This window comes from Myotis brandtii, unplaced genomic scaffold, assembly GCF_000412655.1.
Source record: "Myotis brandtii unplaced genomic scaffold, ASM41265v1 scaffold289, whole genome shotgun sequence".
Lineage (NCBI taxonomy): Eukaryota > Metazoa > Chordata > Mammalia > Chiroptera > Vespertilionidae > Myotis > Myotis brandtii.
The window spans coordinates 105,195-123,572 of record NW_005361048.1 but is presented as its reverse complement, the minus strand read 5'-3'; the positions used below and the strand labels follow the sequence as shown (position 1 = coordinate 123,572).

At 43.3% G+C, this 18,378-nt stretch overlaps 1 protein-coding gene across 10 annotated transcripts in view; it reads left to right on the top strand.

Annotated features, from left to right (window-relative positions):
- LOC102260113 (dystrobrevin alpha) overlaps positions 1–18,378 on the top strand; it is a 119,603-nt gene that overhangs the window by 30,542 nt on the left and 70,683 nt on the right. For all 10 annotated transcript variants that reach the window (XM_005869095.2, XM_014542004.1, XM_005869092.2 and 7 more), the window contains one exon: positions 7,303–7,383. In XM_005869095.2, the coding sequence (XP_005869157.1) occupies positions 7,303–7,383 (81 nt within the window). The remainder of the gene's footprint in view (positions 1–7,302; positions 7,384–18,378) is intronic.

The following is an 18,378-nucleotide window of genomic DNA, read 5'->3' as shown; positions in this document are numbered from 1 at the left end:
CTCTGTATTTTATGTGAAGGAAAAGTTTCATGGACCTAAATATATGTATATGTACACACATACACAACACTTTAGAAACACTATTTAATGTTGGCGTTTAATAGAGTCCACTAAACTTCAAAGTCTGGGTTCATCTCTCTCCACTGTCAGTGTCCAGCATGTTGTAGGCAGTGATAACATTTGTGAAATGAATCATTGAATGTCTCATCTACTGCATGATGGCATGTGTTTCTATGGGAAAGAGGAGTCCTGTGTGATTACCAGGCCAAACTATATGCTGTCATTTAGACTTCGTGCCGTAGGGAAGGGTCTGTCCCACAGACCAGTCTCTAAAAAGATGAAAAGTTAAAAAGAACCCACACGCCCTGTTAGCATGGCTCAGTAATTGAGCATCAAACTATGAACCAAGAGGTCATGGTTCGATTCCTGGTCAGGACACATGCCTGGGTTGCAGGCTCGATCCTCAGTGTGGGGCATGCAGGAGGCAACCGATCAATGATTCTCATCATGGATGTTTCTCTCTACCTCTCCCTTCATCTCTAAAATCAATAAAAATATTTTTTAAAAGAGCCCCCGAGGGCACCTGCTATAGAGGGAAACCAAGCCAAGACTGACTCCATTGGAGAACCCATGAAATAGAGGCCATTGGTTTATGTATATATATGGTTGTAGTCGATAATGTCTCCCTTGTAGACCATGTTTCTTATTCATAAGGAAGAAGAACTTGACATTGGAAGGAAAGCACACATCTCAAATGAAAAGTTATGAAGAGAAAAGTACAGTTCTCTTATTGTCTTTTGATCTCTTTTTTCCCCGCATAAGGAATGAGGATGAGCAGAAGTGAGTGGTAAGCCTTTTTCCCTGAAAAGGCAGTAGACAAAAATTAAGTTTCTACTGAAGATTGGAACTGATTGGCAAGAATGAGGGTCAGAGCAGATAAAGAAAGTCCCGGATAATAAGATTCATATTTCCCTTTATCATTTCCCAATAATTGGGTGACACCAAGACAGTGTTGGAACTAACACAAAGGAAAGAAACTTAAAATTGAGATGGGGAATCTCAATCATGCTCCTTGCTTTTTCCACTTTTGGAAACATGTCTGCAGTGCCTGAGAGTGTTTCCGCCATGACCTTCCAATTTGCTAGGCCATGTTTGGTACTGTGTCTTCATTTCTGGCATGGCCGGTCACCTGGACTTATGACCTTATTGATACAGATCTAACAGAGCAAGGAACCTCGTTACTGCCTGCCCATCTAAACAAAATACAAGGCAGCACAGATATCCTCCCATATCACAGGTTCTTAGACTGAAAGGGCAGGAGCCAGGTACATCATGTTTTGTTACAGAAATTTAAAAAATTCAATATTTAACATAAAAAAACAGTAAAGTCTTAGGGGAAATGTTTGAATTTATTGTTACATTAAAGACTTTATTGGCAAACACACTGTAAGAATTATAAACGTGTACTTATTTAATGATTTTTAAAATACTTACCAAAGGTTAAGTGCCTTCTCCCTGGTGCAGTGCTGAGTACAGAAAAATGCATATGTCACACATGACTTTTGAGTTGAAGTTGTCCAACTCAAAGAAAGATCAACATAACTTTTATAGCCAAAGAAAGAGAGAGAGTTCTAAATTTTTCAAGTTGGGAGAGCTCCTTCAGTGATTACATTTCAAAGGGATGGCTCCCAGGTCCTAGGAAGGATATAACTGGGCTATAAAACTGGCCAGAAACTGGGAATTTATGTCTCAATGGGGCAGATAACGAATTTACAATGGAAAGTTTTCTAAGTAAAGGCTCTAAGAAAAGGGAGGTCAGAGGCCTAGAGTCAGGAAGAAGCCTGTCTAAAGTTTAGTCAAGCTGAGGGGAACATTAAGGCATATTGGCTTTATAAAGGCCAAGGGCAGAAAATAACAATTAATAAGAAGAACAATTGATAAGAAATCCTGGCAAATTCAGGTGATTGCAGCACATGTGCGTAACACATCTACTCTGAGCTCATAACCACAAGCAGAAAGTAGAAAGAAACGGCAAAGAAATGAAATTAAGAGTAACGTGGACTCACTAAAACAGCAAAATAGACTAGCCTTACATATAAAAACAACAACAATAGTAACTCCATGGCCACCTCCTTGATTAAAGAAATTCTGGGCAAGCTGCCCTTAAACCAAAAAGCACCTTCAGTATAATGCCCTAATGATCAGTTTAGCTAGTACCTTAGACGAAAGCTGAAAAGACTGCTTAAATGTAAATGTCATTCTCACCTTGGCCTTTCCAGTCATTGAATAAGTTTATCAGCTTAAATAAGTTTATTAACCTGGATTTTAGCAGAATCAATAGTTTGTGCTTGGAATTAAGCTCACCTTCTCTGTTTTCCTGCTGTCAGAGCACATTTACTCCGCCTTGTGTGACACGCGCTTGTGCGCATATCCACGTCACTCACCATGAGCTCCTCCGTAGGGACAGACCCCGGACGTTTACCTTCAAATCCATTCCCCTGGGTGCTGAACCAATGTTGGTTTAAAAGCCTCCAGGACACAGGATAGGTAGGTTTTATTGAGGGGAAACTGATTGGAAAACATTCTTTCCGAACTTGGGAGGCTTCCTAACAAGAGAAGAAAGGTCTTAGCCAGAAATCGAAGGGTAAATGTGGGCCCTCAACAAGCACTGCTGAATTGTCTGAAGGCAGTCTTTCCTCAGAGTGCTCACTACAGTCAGCGGGTAAATAGTTTGAATGGAACCCAGAGCGTGTTTCTGCAATGCACACTGTGAGTTAGGAAAACTGACTTCAAAAATTCAGAAAAATGACATGAGTGTTGCTACTACCATAGGCCACAGTGGCTGCAATGACTATTTTTACTTACTTCTTTATCTCTCATGCTCTTCAGCCTCTTCAAAACGTTAGCACCATGGGTCACTATCCTGCAAATTCTCTCTTGTGTCACCACCACCCTGGTCTGGTCCTCTGCTTTTTCTGACCACATTACTTCTCGTTTCCTGTCTCTCAGTATCTTCCTAGCCATCTGAAGTCAGATTTTACCAAAGTTTTGTTCTTGACCAATTCTTTTCATATACAATTTGATTTTCTGTCAAGGCTTCACCATTGTTGTTTTGGCTCTAAGTGTCCAAGAATTCCATGCCCTAACTGGTTTGGCTCAGTGGATAGAGCGTCGGCCTGCAGACAGAAGGGTCCCGGGTTCGATTCCGGTCAAGGGCATGTACCTTGGTTGCGGGCACATCCCCAGTAGGGGGTGTGCAAGAGGCAGCTGATCGATGTTTCTCTCTCATCAATGTTTCTAACTATCCCTCTCCCTTCCTCTCTGTAAAAAATCAATAAAATATATTCAAAAAGAAATTCCTTCAGAACCACCTCTCATAGTCTCAGGGACCAGTTTATCCAGAGCAGCCAGCATATAAACACAGTGTCCCTTCCAGCCTTGCTTCCTCACAGTCAGAGCTTATACTGATGGAGCAGCTTAAGGTGGGTTCACTGTCAATTGCATTAATAGTGCCCATCACAAAAAAGCCATGTCCCTGCCCGGGGTTCTGCTTTCCAGTATTTTCAAAGTCATGCAGTCCTTGAACAACTACCAAACAGCGAGGCACTGTTCAGATCATGAACAAAAGATAGTGGTAACCCTAGACATTTCAACATGCTAAGAACAAGGATTGCTCTATTGACTTTACTTCCTTATTCATTTATTCAAATTCCATCTCTTTTTATAGAGGAATTAAGTCAGCTAATTTCCCTTTTTAATAAGGCTACTAGACTGTTAGCTCAGGAAAATATCATAGGCTAAAAATGGACCTTAATCTCATCAAGACACTAACAAAGTCTCTTAAGTTGTGCATGTGTTGGAGAAACATGAGCTGGATCACCATACAATTAGGGAGATTTGCAGGTAGTGTTATGACCATGTCTAAAGGGTAAGTAATGGGCAGTCAACCTGGAGGGTGGCCCCTAGAAGGACCAGAAGACTCTTCTGTGGCCCTGTCAGGCCCTTGGTTTTAAGCAATAATTTGGACACAGAAGACATGCAGCTACTCCCAGGTAGGCTATGAATCTATAGATTTTCAAGAAGAGACTGCACATGTAAACTTGAATTAAGTGTATGGTTTATTGGGGCAGAGATAAATACATTTATTTTGAGCAAGAGCCTGCACGCCATACGTCAGGTCAGAGGTGGGGTTTTTTGTTTGTTTTGGGGGTGGTTTTTTTGGTCCCAGAACTCATTATGGATCTTGTGTTTTCCGCTTACATTGTCTGTGCAAGGTAGTGTGCTGCTATATCTGAAAGGCTAATTTTCCTTGCTCACCACAACCCTATTAATATTGAGGCCTTACATCCTCAGCCAAGAAGAACATACACAAAAAGGAAACACTGACAGACCTATAGATCTCTTCCTGATTCTTAAATAAAACAGAGGGTCCGTTAAGTCCACATCGTGATGGGGCAGGTGAGCAGTCAGTGCATTCCTGTCCCTACGTATCAGCTCTCCTTCCCTCTTCCTGCTCCTGGAGAGGCGCACCTGCCCCACGTTACCAGGACCTCTATGGGAGGGAGGTGCAGAGGAGCCAGGGTTTCTCTGCTCAGAGGCTAAGGTCTTGATAGAACTAAGAAATTGAACTGTGTGCTGCATCATCATCCTTTTCTACCTGGGGCTTAAATCATTATTCTTGAAAAACTTACACAAATAATCTATGTCCCTAATGACTTCTTCTAAAGGATTATTTACAGATATTGAGACTTCCCTAATGGTTGAGCCAAAGTCTGCATCAATAAAATGATAACCTCATCCAGGGGAAAAGGCAGATTTAGCATCCGGGTATTTCTGATCATTGCTCTGCCTGGTTATCCAGTATCTGTGAGCCTCTCAGATGTAGAGAACCTGAAACTGGGAAGCCCCTTTGAAATGCCAGTGAGAAAATAAAATTTTTAAAAATATCAGAAAGGTTAGAAACATGAGCTAAAAAAAATAAAAGAAACGAAGTATGAAATCCTACCTGTAGCCCCCACCCCAAATAAGCATTTAAATTGAAAATAGGGAAAAATCTGACTTAATATAAGTACATATGATTTTTTAAAAAATAGCTTCTTAATAAACTACAAGCTTACCAAGAGCCCAAGAATGAATTGCATTAGTAGGTGTCCTTATCAAAGGTGATAGTAGTTGCTTCCCATATTCTATACAGGTTGGGTTAATTTTGTAGATCTTGTGTCAAGGAGATACTAGCCAGTCATGGAACAGGATGATGAGAATGGTTAGGGCCCCAAATCTTTGCCTGATGATAATGAGAATAATAGCCACCTCCATGTATGGAAGCCAATTGTGTGTCATGCTCAGTGGTAGACATTGTGCTTCAAATGGCTGTGCAGTTGAACCTCTTGGACCTGAAAAGTCAAGGAGAAGCTGCCTCCCCAGCTAAACCCTAAACTCGTGATAACAGGGCCTTTTGTACATGCTCTTCAGATGGTAATGAAGAGGCTAACAGTGATCATGGCAGTGGCTTCCCATTGTTTGAGAAGTAAATTCTCAAGTGCCAGGAGAGGAGATTAACTAGGTCAAATGGATTGAAGTTGCAGAAAGGCAAGTTAAAATCAAATGCAAAAAAGAAAATTCTGTCACTTGTTGTTGCTCATAAATGGCACAGGAGGCCCATCTGCTTGCTGTAAAGTTCTCGCTAGGTGCCAGCTACGTAGGTTACCAGCCAATAAAGTTGATATTATCCCCCTTTTACACATGAGGAAATAACTTTTAAAACTTGTCAAAGTTCACACAGCAAGTCCATTTATTTTTACTATGTTATAATCATCCCTGTCATTGCAAATAATCCTCATGGCCATTGGCTAAAATGTCTACCTCTGGAGAACATGTGGAAGGGAATTTCTCGATTGCCCCTTTGATCCTTCAAGTACCCGGTATCAACGAGCCTGTTTGTCAAGTAATAAACTTCTGTAAGAATTAATATTTAATTACATGTCTTATTAAACCATGGAGTAATAGGAGTAGTGATAGTGTTTTTAGTGTTTTTAAATGAATCTAAAGAGATCCGTTTGAGTTGAGGGAATGCTAAACGCTCTCAGTGAGGGACACTTGCTCATTCATCCTAAGTTTCATTAGGAGAGCGAGTAATTGGTCACCTAATATAATTACTTTCAGGCCAGTTCATTTACTTGCTACCCTAACTATTATATTCAGAAGCATCTACGGAGCACTTTTACTGGTGCAGAGAAAGTACAACACATGTCAAAACCAGGTATGGGCCTTTGTATCTGTATGAACCAGAAGCACGGGTTTCAGTGAAGCCAAAGAGTTAGAAGCAGAGAAGAACTGACCTTTGTTGAAAGTCTCCTGTGTCCCAGACACAGTCTAGAGATGAACCCATTTGGGGGAAACAGGTTATGTAACAAGCAGCCGTCTGCAAGGGGAGGTCCTGGGGTAGAGTAGTGGGGACTCTTGTTGGAAGATAGGAAGGAAAGAGCTTGCAGAGGAACTTAGATTCTGAGCAGAGGAGCATTCTGACTGGGTGCTGTGGGCATCTTGAGCCACGCGGGATTCCTGAGTGGAATGAATAGGGAACACAGCTCAGAAACATAGGGAGCATGTTCCTCTTTGTCAGGAAGGAAAGGGAAGGGAAGCCACGGTGGAAGAGTAGCGGTTGTTTTCAGGAAGGAGTCTCCTCCGAGGTTGGCAGGGAGACTGCGGTGAGATGCGGGGAATAATAGTGAATACCTGCACAGCACTCCCCGAGCGCCAGGCAGTGTTCTCGGTGCCTTGGGTAGAGTCATTCATTTACCCTGACAGCGTATGACGTCAACAGTAGTGGGATCCCCATCCCTGTCTTCCAGACGAGATAACGAGGACTTCCAAAAGCATTTGGCCTCAGGTCAAGCAGAAAAGATGCCCAACATTCGGCAGGTGCCCACCACAGCCTCGGTCTAATGACCAATGACAGCGCGTTTAAAATGGTGACGATGACATTACTATCGCTACCATCTGGCTGTTCAGGTTGCAGCTTGAGCAGACTGTGCTCCCTCTTGGCAGCCTCTGCAGGGCTGAGGTTGGGTGTCTTGGCCGGTGAACACGGTTGACAACCTGACCTTCAGCGTTGATTACATGTGCTCTCTTCTCATAACCTGAGGGATGCGGGACAGACCTTTTCATGTCTTCAAGTTATATTTATGTTCTAATAACAACAAAATTAAGTGCATGGGTTATATTTATAGTTGTTTTCTTTAAAAATGTTATAAATTCCCTTCCACGCACATGGCATACCCTATGTGTACGTTTCCCCCACAGGAGCTCAAGAGCTGGATCGAATCCGACTCTCTACCTACAGAACAGCATGCAAGCTTCGGTTTGTTCAGAAGAAATGCAATTGTGAGTATGCCAGTTGTTTGCAGTAATTACCTTCATGAGCCCTATCATTGACACTCATTACTTAGTTTATTAAAACTAGGTTTTCTTGTAAGAATTAACAAAAATATGTTTACACAACAATGAAAAGAATGTTATGATATACAAATGATAGTGAGACAATGCCTAAGTAATTCTTACGGCTTAATTACTCTAAACTGCTAAGGTATATTCCATCCTGCCGTTGGAGTGGTTAAAATCTGGAGGGATGTTCTTCTTCTCTCCAGCCTGGGTGTTGCAAACGCAGTGCCATCCACATGGTTTCCAAGACCTTTGTAAAATATCAAGCACGACGTCCTCCTTCTATTTGTGTTTCCTTTACAAGTATAGGAAAATGTTTCTAATCTCTGGAAAACAATCCAGTTTCTTTTTGAAACTAGAAAATTTACCCTTTGTATCAGAATACTAACTATACTTGCCAGGATTCAACAGTAGCAAGAGAAGAGACAAGAATACTGAAAGAAACAAAGGAACTTGCGTAGCTTTTCCCCTGATTTTAAAATGTAAGCTGCGGGGGTAGATCACTAATCACGGTGAGCAGGTTCATGTTCCCTGCTGGGTCAGTGCTTCCGTCATATTGCCACATTGATTACCTCTTGGAAATATTAATACTTTGTTTTAAAAACAGACTGCTATAAAAAATTAATAACTCTTCTCATTTTCTAATTACTATGGATGCCTTAAAAAATGAAAACCATGTTATCTTGAGTGCATACACACAGTTCTTGAATAATTGCCATGAGGATTAGATAGTTGGTGAACAAAAAACCAGCCATGTCCACATCTCTACCCTCCCAGAGTCTCCCCCAGATGTTTCTTGGGGCACCGGGCAGGCCACCCCCAGCCCACACTTCTAGGCTTATTGCTAATCACGACTCAGGATAGGCAGTGTGCCGTCTTCCACGTGTCGCTCATCTGCAGCTGGTCCCCAGCCCCAGAGATGGGTCTGAAGTTTGGGGCAGGAGAAGAATGGAGGAAAAACATCAAAGACTTGTTTTGACTCCTCACAGAAGCTAAACCAATGCTCCCCTCTCCCCCCACCCCGCCCTCCAAAACAAAGGAGTGAGAGGAGCCCTCTGGCCTTGGGAAGGCATCTCTGGTTGTACTTGGAGTCTGGGTATTGCAGGCCTGGTGTTCAAGGCCAAGGAAAATGCTTCCCCAGAAGCAAAGCTTTCCCTCCCCCGCATCCTCATCATCCACATCATCCACATTTAAGCAAAAAGAGTCAAAGAATCGCCATGTTTTCAGCAATGAAAAGGTGACGGAGTCCTCGCTTTTTCTTTACCTCATTACCAGTGGCCCTCAAAATAGAAAGCAGGGGAGGGGAGTAGAGATAGGAGTTCTGTCTCCTCAAAGCATTGCCAAGCAGAGCTTCTCTTAGGTTATTTTCAGTAGAAGCAGGGAGTTTCAAAATGGCATTGCAAAATGGTAAGGATGAATAAGTGAGTGAATGAATGAATGAATGAATGAACAAATAAATAATAAAATAAATAAATGAGGTGGGAAGAAGGGAGAAAGAAAGGAAGGAAAGGAAAGAGGGAGGGAAGGAAGGGGAGAGGAAGGAAGGCTTATAGTGATTTGTCAACCCTGCACCAGCATTACAAAGGGCACACACTGTTGTCCCTAACTGGGTCCAGCAACCCACAGGCCGTATTTTATTCCTCCTTGTCTCTGATAAAGGCCATGTCTCCTTCTTGGGCATCTCTTCTTCCTCTTCCTATTCTTTTCTGGCGCTCATCCCTACCCTCTATCCAGAATCGTGGCATGGTTACACTGACATTCTTGGAAAACAGTTACTATCTTGAAAAATAGTGATAGTCCCTCCCTGGGTGAAAGAGAACCTTCACACCTGCCCAGTTGCCCGCCATGAGTCCATTCATTTACCTCTTAAAAAACTGAGAATGAACTCCATGTCTGCACTGTGCTAGGCACCAAGGACAGAGCGATGGGGAGTAAATGCAGTCCCTGCCTGGAAGCTGCCCGAAGTCTAAGTGGGTAGATGGATTTCTAAACAGACTTACAAAACAGTGTGGACATGTAATGATAAGAATTCGTACATGGCATGGTGGGAGCACCGGGAAGGCGGTGCCCTGACCTGGGTGTGGGGGCTGCTGAGAGGAGTTTCCTGGACAGGGAGACAACGGGACTGAATCTTAAAGAATTGGTAGACAGTAAGCAGAAAACGTGTGATTTGCTTTACAATGTACCTTACAAACTTTGTACATTTTAGGATGAGAAAAGCATTGCGTTCTACACAAACTAGACAAGACTAAGGCTCAAAGAAGAAATACAAGCTTATGTTGAATGCTCTGCTAAAATTAAGCTTCTTTTTCAAATTGTTTCCACGTTGATGCAAGTATTATATGTGTCTGCCGAGTTTTCCTTCCTGGCAATAAACAGAACAGTTGTGATATTGAAGTACTTCCAGAGCGCCAGCACAATTGAGCCGGGCTTATTCTAATCGGAGTTGGAGCTTTTCTTTTAGAGAGAGAACCAGAAGCACTGGTGTTATGTGACGTGTTCGTCAATATTAACTACCCCTGTAAGAGAGGGAGAAAATTGTCTGCAATAAAACCCAGCTCAAAGTAAATTATGGTACCTTATAATGGAATTTTACTCTACAATAAAAGAAATAAGAAAAAAAATCCAGATAGTGTATTTGTAACTGCATTGCTTTATTGGAAATTCATATGCAGTGTTTACTTCACAGAAATTGATAGACCTTAACTGAAAATGGCTTGTTCATTTTGAGGTCCGGACATTATTTACAGATAAAATTTATTTTGTGAATTACCAGAACCAAACTTTAAAACTGTGTAATGGAGGGGGAAAACATAAAAACTGACACTTGTAAAGTCACCCTCTAGGAAAAATAAATATTGTCTGGATATAGCATGGAGAGCATACATTTTTTATGAGATTTCTTTCTTATCTAAATTTAAAGATCAGAAGTGTTAATTCCCCACATTTTCTCTCCCACCGCCCTTGCCTGCTCGTTTATGGGGTCCCGTCTACAGCACCGATCCCCATCACTGACATCCATGCTCATTCTCTCTAACACAGTCCTTGTGGATGCTGAGAATTACTGATCCCAGTGTTTGCAAAGACTTCATAGGAGAGGCCAGGAAGCTGTGGCCTGTGGACTAATTGGGTCCAGCACCTATTTTTGTCTAGACTGTGAACTCGGAATACGTGAAGATTTATAACCAACTTGAAAAGAGAAAAGAGAACACTAATGTGTGATCCCAATCACGCAAAATGTTTTTCTCACAAAAAAAGGATTTCAGTTTGCTTATTGATAGATGAGCATTAAAAAAAATTGTACTCATTTATTATATTTTTAATTTTATCAAAATGTGAAATTTCTTTCCTCTTTTGGTATATACAGGGTGGAGTAAAAGTGGGTTTACAGTTATGAGAACATAAAACAGAGTTTATTCTTGTATTATTCTTTATTAATTAGTGCATTATTTTTCATAAGAACAACTGTAAACCTACTTTTGCCCCACCCTGTATATGCCAACATAATATCTACATAATATTAATTCATTATATGGTGGTGCCCCTCTACCCACAAGAAACATTTAGCATCCTCTGCTATAAAAGAAGAGTTATAAGAAGCTCCTTTTTTTTTTTAGTCAATAAATTCCTTCAATTTTGTCCATAGGATTTGTCTTCCAAATCAGCTTCTTTCCTCACCATTCATCTTTACACCCTATCATTCTCCCCCTCCCCACGCCGTAACTAGCGCATTCTCTAATAAAGTGAAAGAACAGATCTCTCTTGAAGTTAGGGACAAGTTGGCTGTTTCATTTTGCAGGAAAAATGGTGCAGAATGGAGAATACACATCCAGGCCTGATACTCCCTTCTAATCAACAGCCTTCTCTTTAACTTCCAGATTTCCTGGTAACTGTCCACGAAAATAAATATCCTGTGTACCACGTATAGGCATGTGTGCAATGGTAACGTTTCGGCCTTTACCTTAAACAAATGGCTTTTCTGCTGTCACAGTATTCCCTCGCTTGGCGTTGGCATGGTTAATGATCCAGATACCTGTACTGTCAGCACGTGTTTCTTTCAGAAATTACTTTAAAGTCAATGAAATGCAACCTTAAGTTCATGAACAACAAAAAGCAATGAGAGAAATCAATCAGAGTTCTACTCCCTCCTGTTTACAGGGAACAAAAGCAAGGAGACCGGGGGAGGGGGGGGGTGCTGTCCACCACAACTGACATTACACCATCTTCAGTTCCTCTGGCCACAGTCTCAAGTTTCTTTCTATCACTCCTATCGATTAAAATTTAATTAAAATTTTGTTTAAAAGGAAAGACGAAAAGATATATACTTGTATCTGAACTTTCAGTTTCTCAAAATATCATTCCTCCAGTAAACAAAGCATTTTTAAAAGTATCCCTCATCCAGCTATACTTTAGGGCAGCGGTCACCAACCAGTGGTCTGCGAACCACTGGTGGTCCGTGAGGTCCAAAAGGTTGGCAACCGCTGCTTTAAAGTATATCTGCTTTTGTCTTTAATAGCTCTAAACTTTCAGGATTTCTTATGAACCATAAAAGAAAAAATGCAGATACCTGTTTACCTAAAGGTTTCTCTCTCCCTGCAAAATTAACCCTAGCGAGTGCTATCCGTGTGGTAAGACCTGAATAAATATTCTTCTGTGAATGAACAAATAGGCTCCACTTTTCACCATCCGGGTGACTAGTTTTATGTTGCAAGAGTAGCCTTTTGGTGTTTTTTAGTAACAAATACTAATATTCTGTTCATGGTGGTTTTTTTTAGCATAGTCCTCTCTGCCTCATTTTTAAGCATGTGGATTTGGGGATGCCGATATCCGTTTTCTACCATTGCATAACAAATTGCTACACTTGGCAGCTTAAAACAACAAACATTTACTATCTCGGTTTCTGGAGGTCGGAAATCCTACACAGCATGTTGGATTCTCCGCTCAGGGACTGAAATCAGCGTGCTGGCTGGGCCTGAGGTTCTCATCTGGGGCTCAGATGAGGACTAGCTGCTGGCAGAATTCATTTCCTTGTGGTTGAAGGACTGTGGTTCCCATTCCCTCTGACAGTCAGGGTGGTACTCTCAGCTCCTAGCAGCCACCCAAACTCCTCGCCACATGGCCCCACAGGCCGCTCAGAGCTTGGGTGTTCGCTGCCTCTTCCAGGCCAGCCAGGGTGTGTTCCTCTGACTTCCCCCTCTGTGACCGGCCAGAGAAAACTCTACTGTTACAGGATTCCTGTGATTAGGTCAGGCCCACCCGGATAATCTCCCTGTTTTAAGGCCGACTGATTCAGGACTTTAATTCCATCTGCAAGACCCCCTCATAGCAGTACTTGGATTAGTGTCTGAGTAACTGAGAGAAGGTAAACAACATGGACCAAGAATCGGGGAGGGAAGGGAGCATCTTAGGATTCTGTCTGCCCCACTGCCCAAGACCATAGACTTCTCTATTCCAGATGAGGACATGTAGAACATTGGGTGAAAAAATAAAGTTTAAAGTAAAAATCTCTAGCAGAGAAGTAGATCCCCCAAAAGAGAAGTATTGAAAGGAGAAGCTAGAAGGACTCTCTCCAGTAAGGAGTCGGCGGAAGAGTGGGAGGTTTGGTGGGGAAATGAAGTGGCCGATGACAAACCCTTGGAGCATAGTTATCTCTGTTTGTATTGCTCCCAATGTTTGTGATGCTCACTTTCATCCCTGATGCTGAGTCATCCTAGACACATGTTTAGAATAAGAGGAAGTTCATTGCTGGAATACAGCGTTCCAAAAACCCCTGTGGGGAAGTCGGCGGTGGCGGCAGAACAAGCCGTTAACGTTTTCCACTGTGGGATTCGCAGCCAAAACCACGCCTCCCTGGGCACCCTGGCCTGGCATGTTGTTTCCCCTTAGTCGGAGCAAACTTCTGCTCCTCCTTTTCATGGCTTTTGTTTTTTAAGATCTTAAAACTCCAGGGTTTTGCTTTCCTCTTAGTACTTTGATTTTTAGAGAACACCGGAAGCTCTGTCTGACCGGACTGCTGCCCCTGCCCACCTGTGACCCAGGCGCCACATCTAGTCTTGTTTCTCGGCATCGAGACGTCCCATCAGCCAGCTCCCTTCCCTGTCTCCTGCTCTGCATTCTGCCCGGAAGCCATGCCAACCAAGCACTTTCACTCTCACAATTTAGGAAAGTGCCTCATCTTTTCAAAGCCCTGGGCACGTGGGAAAGAGTGATACACACAGAGGAGTGAATGCCTTCCATACCTCCTCAGCCCCATCTGACAGGTGCCGAAGCAAGACCGGTGACCTTCCCGGACGGGTCTGCCAAGCTGTGTTCTTGGGAGGCTGCCGATCGGCCCAGAGCCAGTCATCAGAGCAATGAAGGGACACCCAGGGGTGCCGCCCCCAGCCTGGCACCAGGACCTCTGGGCTCTGAGGGACACAGAGGAAACAGAAGACAGACTGGAGGGCCGGGCCGAGGGAACGGCCTCTCGCACACAGCACACCTGGGACCCTGCAGGACAGTGATCGCTGCTGCCGCCTCGATTTATTCCTGGGGCTGCGCTGACATTATCAGTCATTTGCTGTTATTATCAGTCACGCGTGTATTTCTCATTCAGCAAATGTGGGTAAGATTTACTGCGTGCCAAGCATTATGCTGGACCCTGGGAGCAAAAGTGTGGTGATATTCCTTAGTGTACAGATTTCGTATTGGAATAACCTCAGGTTTAGAATCTAATGAATGTGTTCTATGTATTCTAAAGCTTCTCATTTTGTAATATCAAGTGGTAGACACACCCTAAAACGTTGCTATATGAACTCATATCCAGCCTTTTAGTCCCCTCAGCAAACCTTCATTTTCTAAAGAAAAAAAAGTACTTAGAAGTATGGTGATTAAAAGAAATCAAATATGTATATAGCTGTTGAAATAGATTATACCTACATTTACTCATTCACGGTGCTGGGCTAGGACTGCTTTACCTGCTTTTCATTCGGGACTTGAAAGGTTCTGCTCGTCCCAGGTGAGGAGAGCAGTAAGTGCTCCCCTTGGATAGGCGCCAGATAGAATCACACCATTGAGAACAGACCTTCCGGCTTCCAGATACGAGCCCAGTGCCATGGCAAACAGTCCCTGCCCTCCCAGGCCGCCCAGCCTTGCCCGCAGGAGGCGAGCTTGTGACCACGCAGCCTGCCGCAGAGCTAGCAATGGCTCCAGCCCTACATCGCTTAGTTTCTCGGAAAAGTAATGAACTCCCATGTGAGATGCACTTTATTTGGCAAACCCGACACTGAGAGTGAGACACTGATATCATAATGTGGAGCAGATACGCTGAGGGAAAAGTATATGACCAAACAGAATCAGAATCTACTCGGAATATGGTCCCAGTCATCACTGTCTTCCATGTTTTATTCTGGGAGTTTTCAATCAATGATAGACAAGGACTTGATTAGAATCAGTGCTTCAGCCTGTGTTTCCCCGGAAAGCAGACTCCACAGCAAGGCTTGACTGGAACTGAAGCCAGAGCAGAACTGGAACAAGAAAGGAAAAGCAATAGATCATGCGGGGCCCGCTGAGGAACCTTGTGAAATGCACCCAGGAACTGTCCCCCCAGGAGACAGGAGGAGGAGGGACTGAGCCGGTTGCGGTGCCCTGCACTGGGCAGGGGGCCTGGGCTTGCACTGACGGCTGCACCTGGGAGAGCCTTAGGTGGGGTCCAGGTGTCAGGCTGAGGCGTCACAGGGAACAGCAGGCGCCTGAGCCAGGGGCTGGCTGGTCGCAGCCTCATGGAACTGCCGGAAGTCTAGGCCATGAGGGTCGTCTACAGGGGCTGGAGGAAGAGGTGGAGCCACGATTTTGAAATGGTACCAAGAGGGGTCTGAAACCTTGCCTACTGTGTACCTTGGCTTTCTGCATTGGAGATTTCCTCGTCAGTATTTTCTACTAACTTTTTAAAAGATTTTTTTCTACACAAGGTACACTTCCCATGTTCTTGACTTCACTCAAGATCATCTGCAGCCATCCAGGGACCTGTTCATCCCAAATGCTTGCCCGGCTCCCGAACAGCTTTCCATGCACGAGGAAATGAGGCCATAGCTATCGTCCGCGTGGAGGAGTAAAATGCATTTTCTATTTTCTATCAGATTGTTTGCTCTCATTGCACAACGACAATTGTGTTTGAACAGAACAGGGTGGGTGCAGGACAAGTAACACTTCCAAGCCGGTTGCCGCTACCCGCTCTGCAGTGTCCCTGCGCACTTTGTCTGTCAGTGTTCACGCAGCCAGGTGGGCACAGGATGCAGGGTCACCGAGATCAACGGCTACAAAGGAAAAGTGGGGGACAGTCCTCATGGTCGCTAGCCCTGTGGATGCTCTTCCTCTTGTCATGTGGCCTCTGGCAGTTAGGATTCTGGCCATCTGCTCAAGTCATGGTGTGCAAGGAATAACGAAGGTCCTATGGAAGCCCTGCTCAGTGTGTCTTAGAAGATGAGGCAAAGGAACGATTCTAGGGATTATATGCAGTGTCTGGCAAGCTGTAGGCACTCTAGGCCATTCCCCAAGTAGTAATGGGCACCCAGTTTGAACAACACTCTGCGGGTAGCCACAAGGAATAGAGAGATGGCCAAGACACAGTCCGTCTTCAGATTGCTCATAACGTTGTGCTGTGGTTCTTCAGCTTCTCTCCCCTTGTTTCTTTGGGAGAATCTGATGAAAGCCACTGACCCTTTTCTCTGAAAACACACATGACCCTTAACATACGCAAAATTGAGCTCATCATTTCCAAGACCCTCCTCTTCCCTGAAGTCCAATCAAGGGTTTATCTAAAAAATGGAAGGGGCAATTTATTGATTAATAACTGTGGGAAATGCAGAGTGTCATAAATGGCTAATAGACATGTGGAAGTTTCTGGAAGCAACAAAGGGGGAGGGTCATTCCACCTGAGTACATCAGAGTGAGCTCCCTTGTGGGCATGCACGTGTGCAATACCTTGAAAAGATAGTGCACTGAAGGGTGTAGCTGATGAAGGCAGCAGGCTGAGGAAAGGCACAAACAGGACAGCCAAGGGAATATTCTGGAATTGTGAGAAGTCCAGTGTGACTGGAGCATAGGACTCAGGAGAAGCTGGAGATGAGGAGATAAGGCTGAAGATTAGGAGTCTCGAGTCTAAACATTGATTTTTATGCTTAGAAGCTTGGGTTTTCCCCAATAGACAATAGAGAATGGTATGACCAGAGCTAAGCCTTAAGATATTTTTTAGGATATGTGGAAAAGGGCAGCAATTGGAGATGAGTGATGGGGTTTGCTGTAAAAAGAATCAAAGCAGAAGTCAGTAACTGATAGGAAATGATAAGAGCATATTGAAAGAACCTATATGGATTTATCTAGAGAAGTCTAAAATTACTACCCAGAGGGGAGATAAGATATTAGATTCCCTTGCTTCTAAAGTTATTAAATATATTTTGAATAAAGTGAAACACTAGCAGTGAGAAATTAGTTATTGTTCAGGTCATTCTTTTCATTTACCTTCTCTTATTATTTTTACAGTCCTTGGTACAATACTTTGAAAAACAATAGGCTTACTAAATGCTTGTTCAATCGAATTTTGTTAAATAAAACTTACAGTATGACAGCTATTGAGCCAACAATTTGTATACCTCATTTTTGAATAATGATGCTGGTCTACAAACACAATTTAAGCAACACTGAATACTTTTTCCTAGTAGACAGTGGATGTACTCCCAGAGCCTTTGAGGACTAGCATGATACTCTATTTGATTTTTATACCAAAAATATGGTATAGTCCTTATCCTGAAGCTCTATTAATATATCATCTATATTTACCAGGAAGTTAAAGTGAAACTAAAATGTTATCTGTAAGATACGATGCATCTCTCCTAGGAGCCTTAGCAAAGAGAACTATGTTAGTGATAAAGGCATACTTTGGGAGCAAGGAAGATGTTGTGTTTGGAAGCATAAGATAATTTAATGAGCTATTCAGATGTTTGGATTCATATTTTCGAAAGGTGTGGCTCACTAGTGGGAATTAAATCTGAAAATTGTGCTTTTATTAACATTTTCTTTCCAAACTCAGTGTCTCGTTAGGGTGGATGATGGCTGATATCATCAGCGTAATGACATCAGGATACGTGTGTTGACTCTGCCAAAGCATACCACGTAATGAGTCCGCCCCCCCTCTTAAAAGGTTTTTAAACACGATTTTGTCACAATAAAAGGCCCAATTGCCTGCAAAAATACTTCGTTTGAGAATATCTTAACAGCTGGCTAATTTGCACATGGATTTCTTGGCCACAATGTTCCTGAGATCCTCATGATGCCTTTTAAATAACGTCCTCTGTATCACATGCGCATCCATTTCCTGTTCTTCCTGTCACTTGTCTCACTCCATCCCTGGAGTCATACTCCCTAGCAGTGGTTCTCAACCCTCATTGTCTTTCAAAGTCACCTAAGGAGGTGCTTCCCCTGTGGATGCCCTCCACACCCCACTCGCTGGAATCAGACACCCTCGCGGCTCTAAAGATCACCTCTGGGTTTCACCGCTGGACTGGTTGGCTGTAGACGAGGGTCGGAATTAGCTGACATGGTGATTTGAAAAATGAAACTAAGCATTGAACTTTACAGGTAGCAAATTCTCAATCTTTCTGTTTGCCTTCAAAAAATGAGAGAAGTGAGAAATAATGCACAAAGAAAAGTTTCCTTAGCTATAGACTTTGCTTTCCCATAAGCCCCACACAAACTCCTCTAGTCTCAACCCATCCATCCAGGACCAGATTGCACTGCCTTCATTCATTGCTCTGTGCCACTGGCCACCTGGTTTTCTTCTTCTTGGAGTATTCTCCCTCCTCCTCAACATGTATTCATATCCTGCTTTGATTCAGGAGCCAACTTGAGCCCGCCCGCCCTCCTCCTCCTCCTCCTCCTTCTCCTCCTCCTCCTCCTTCTCCT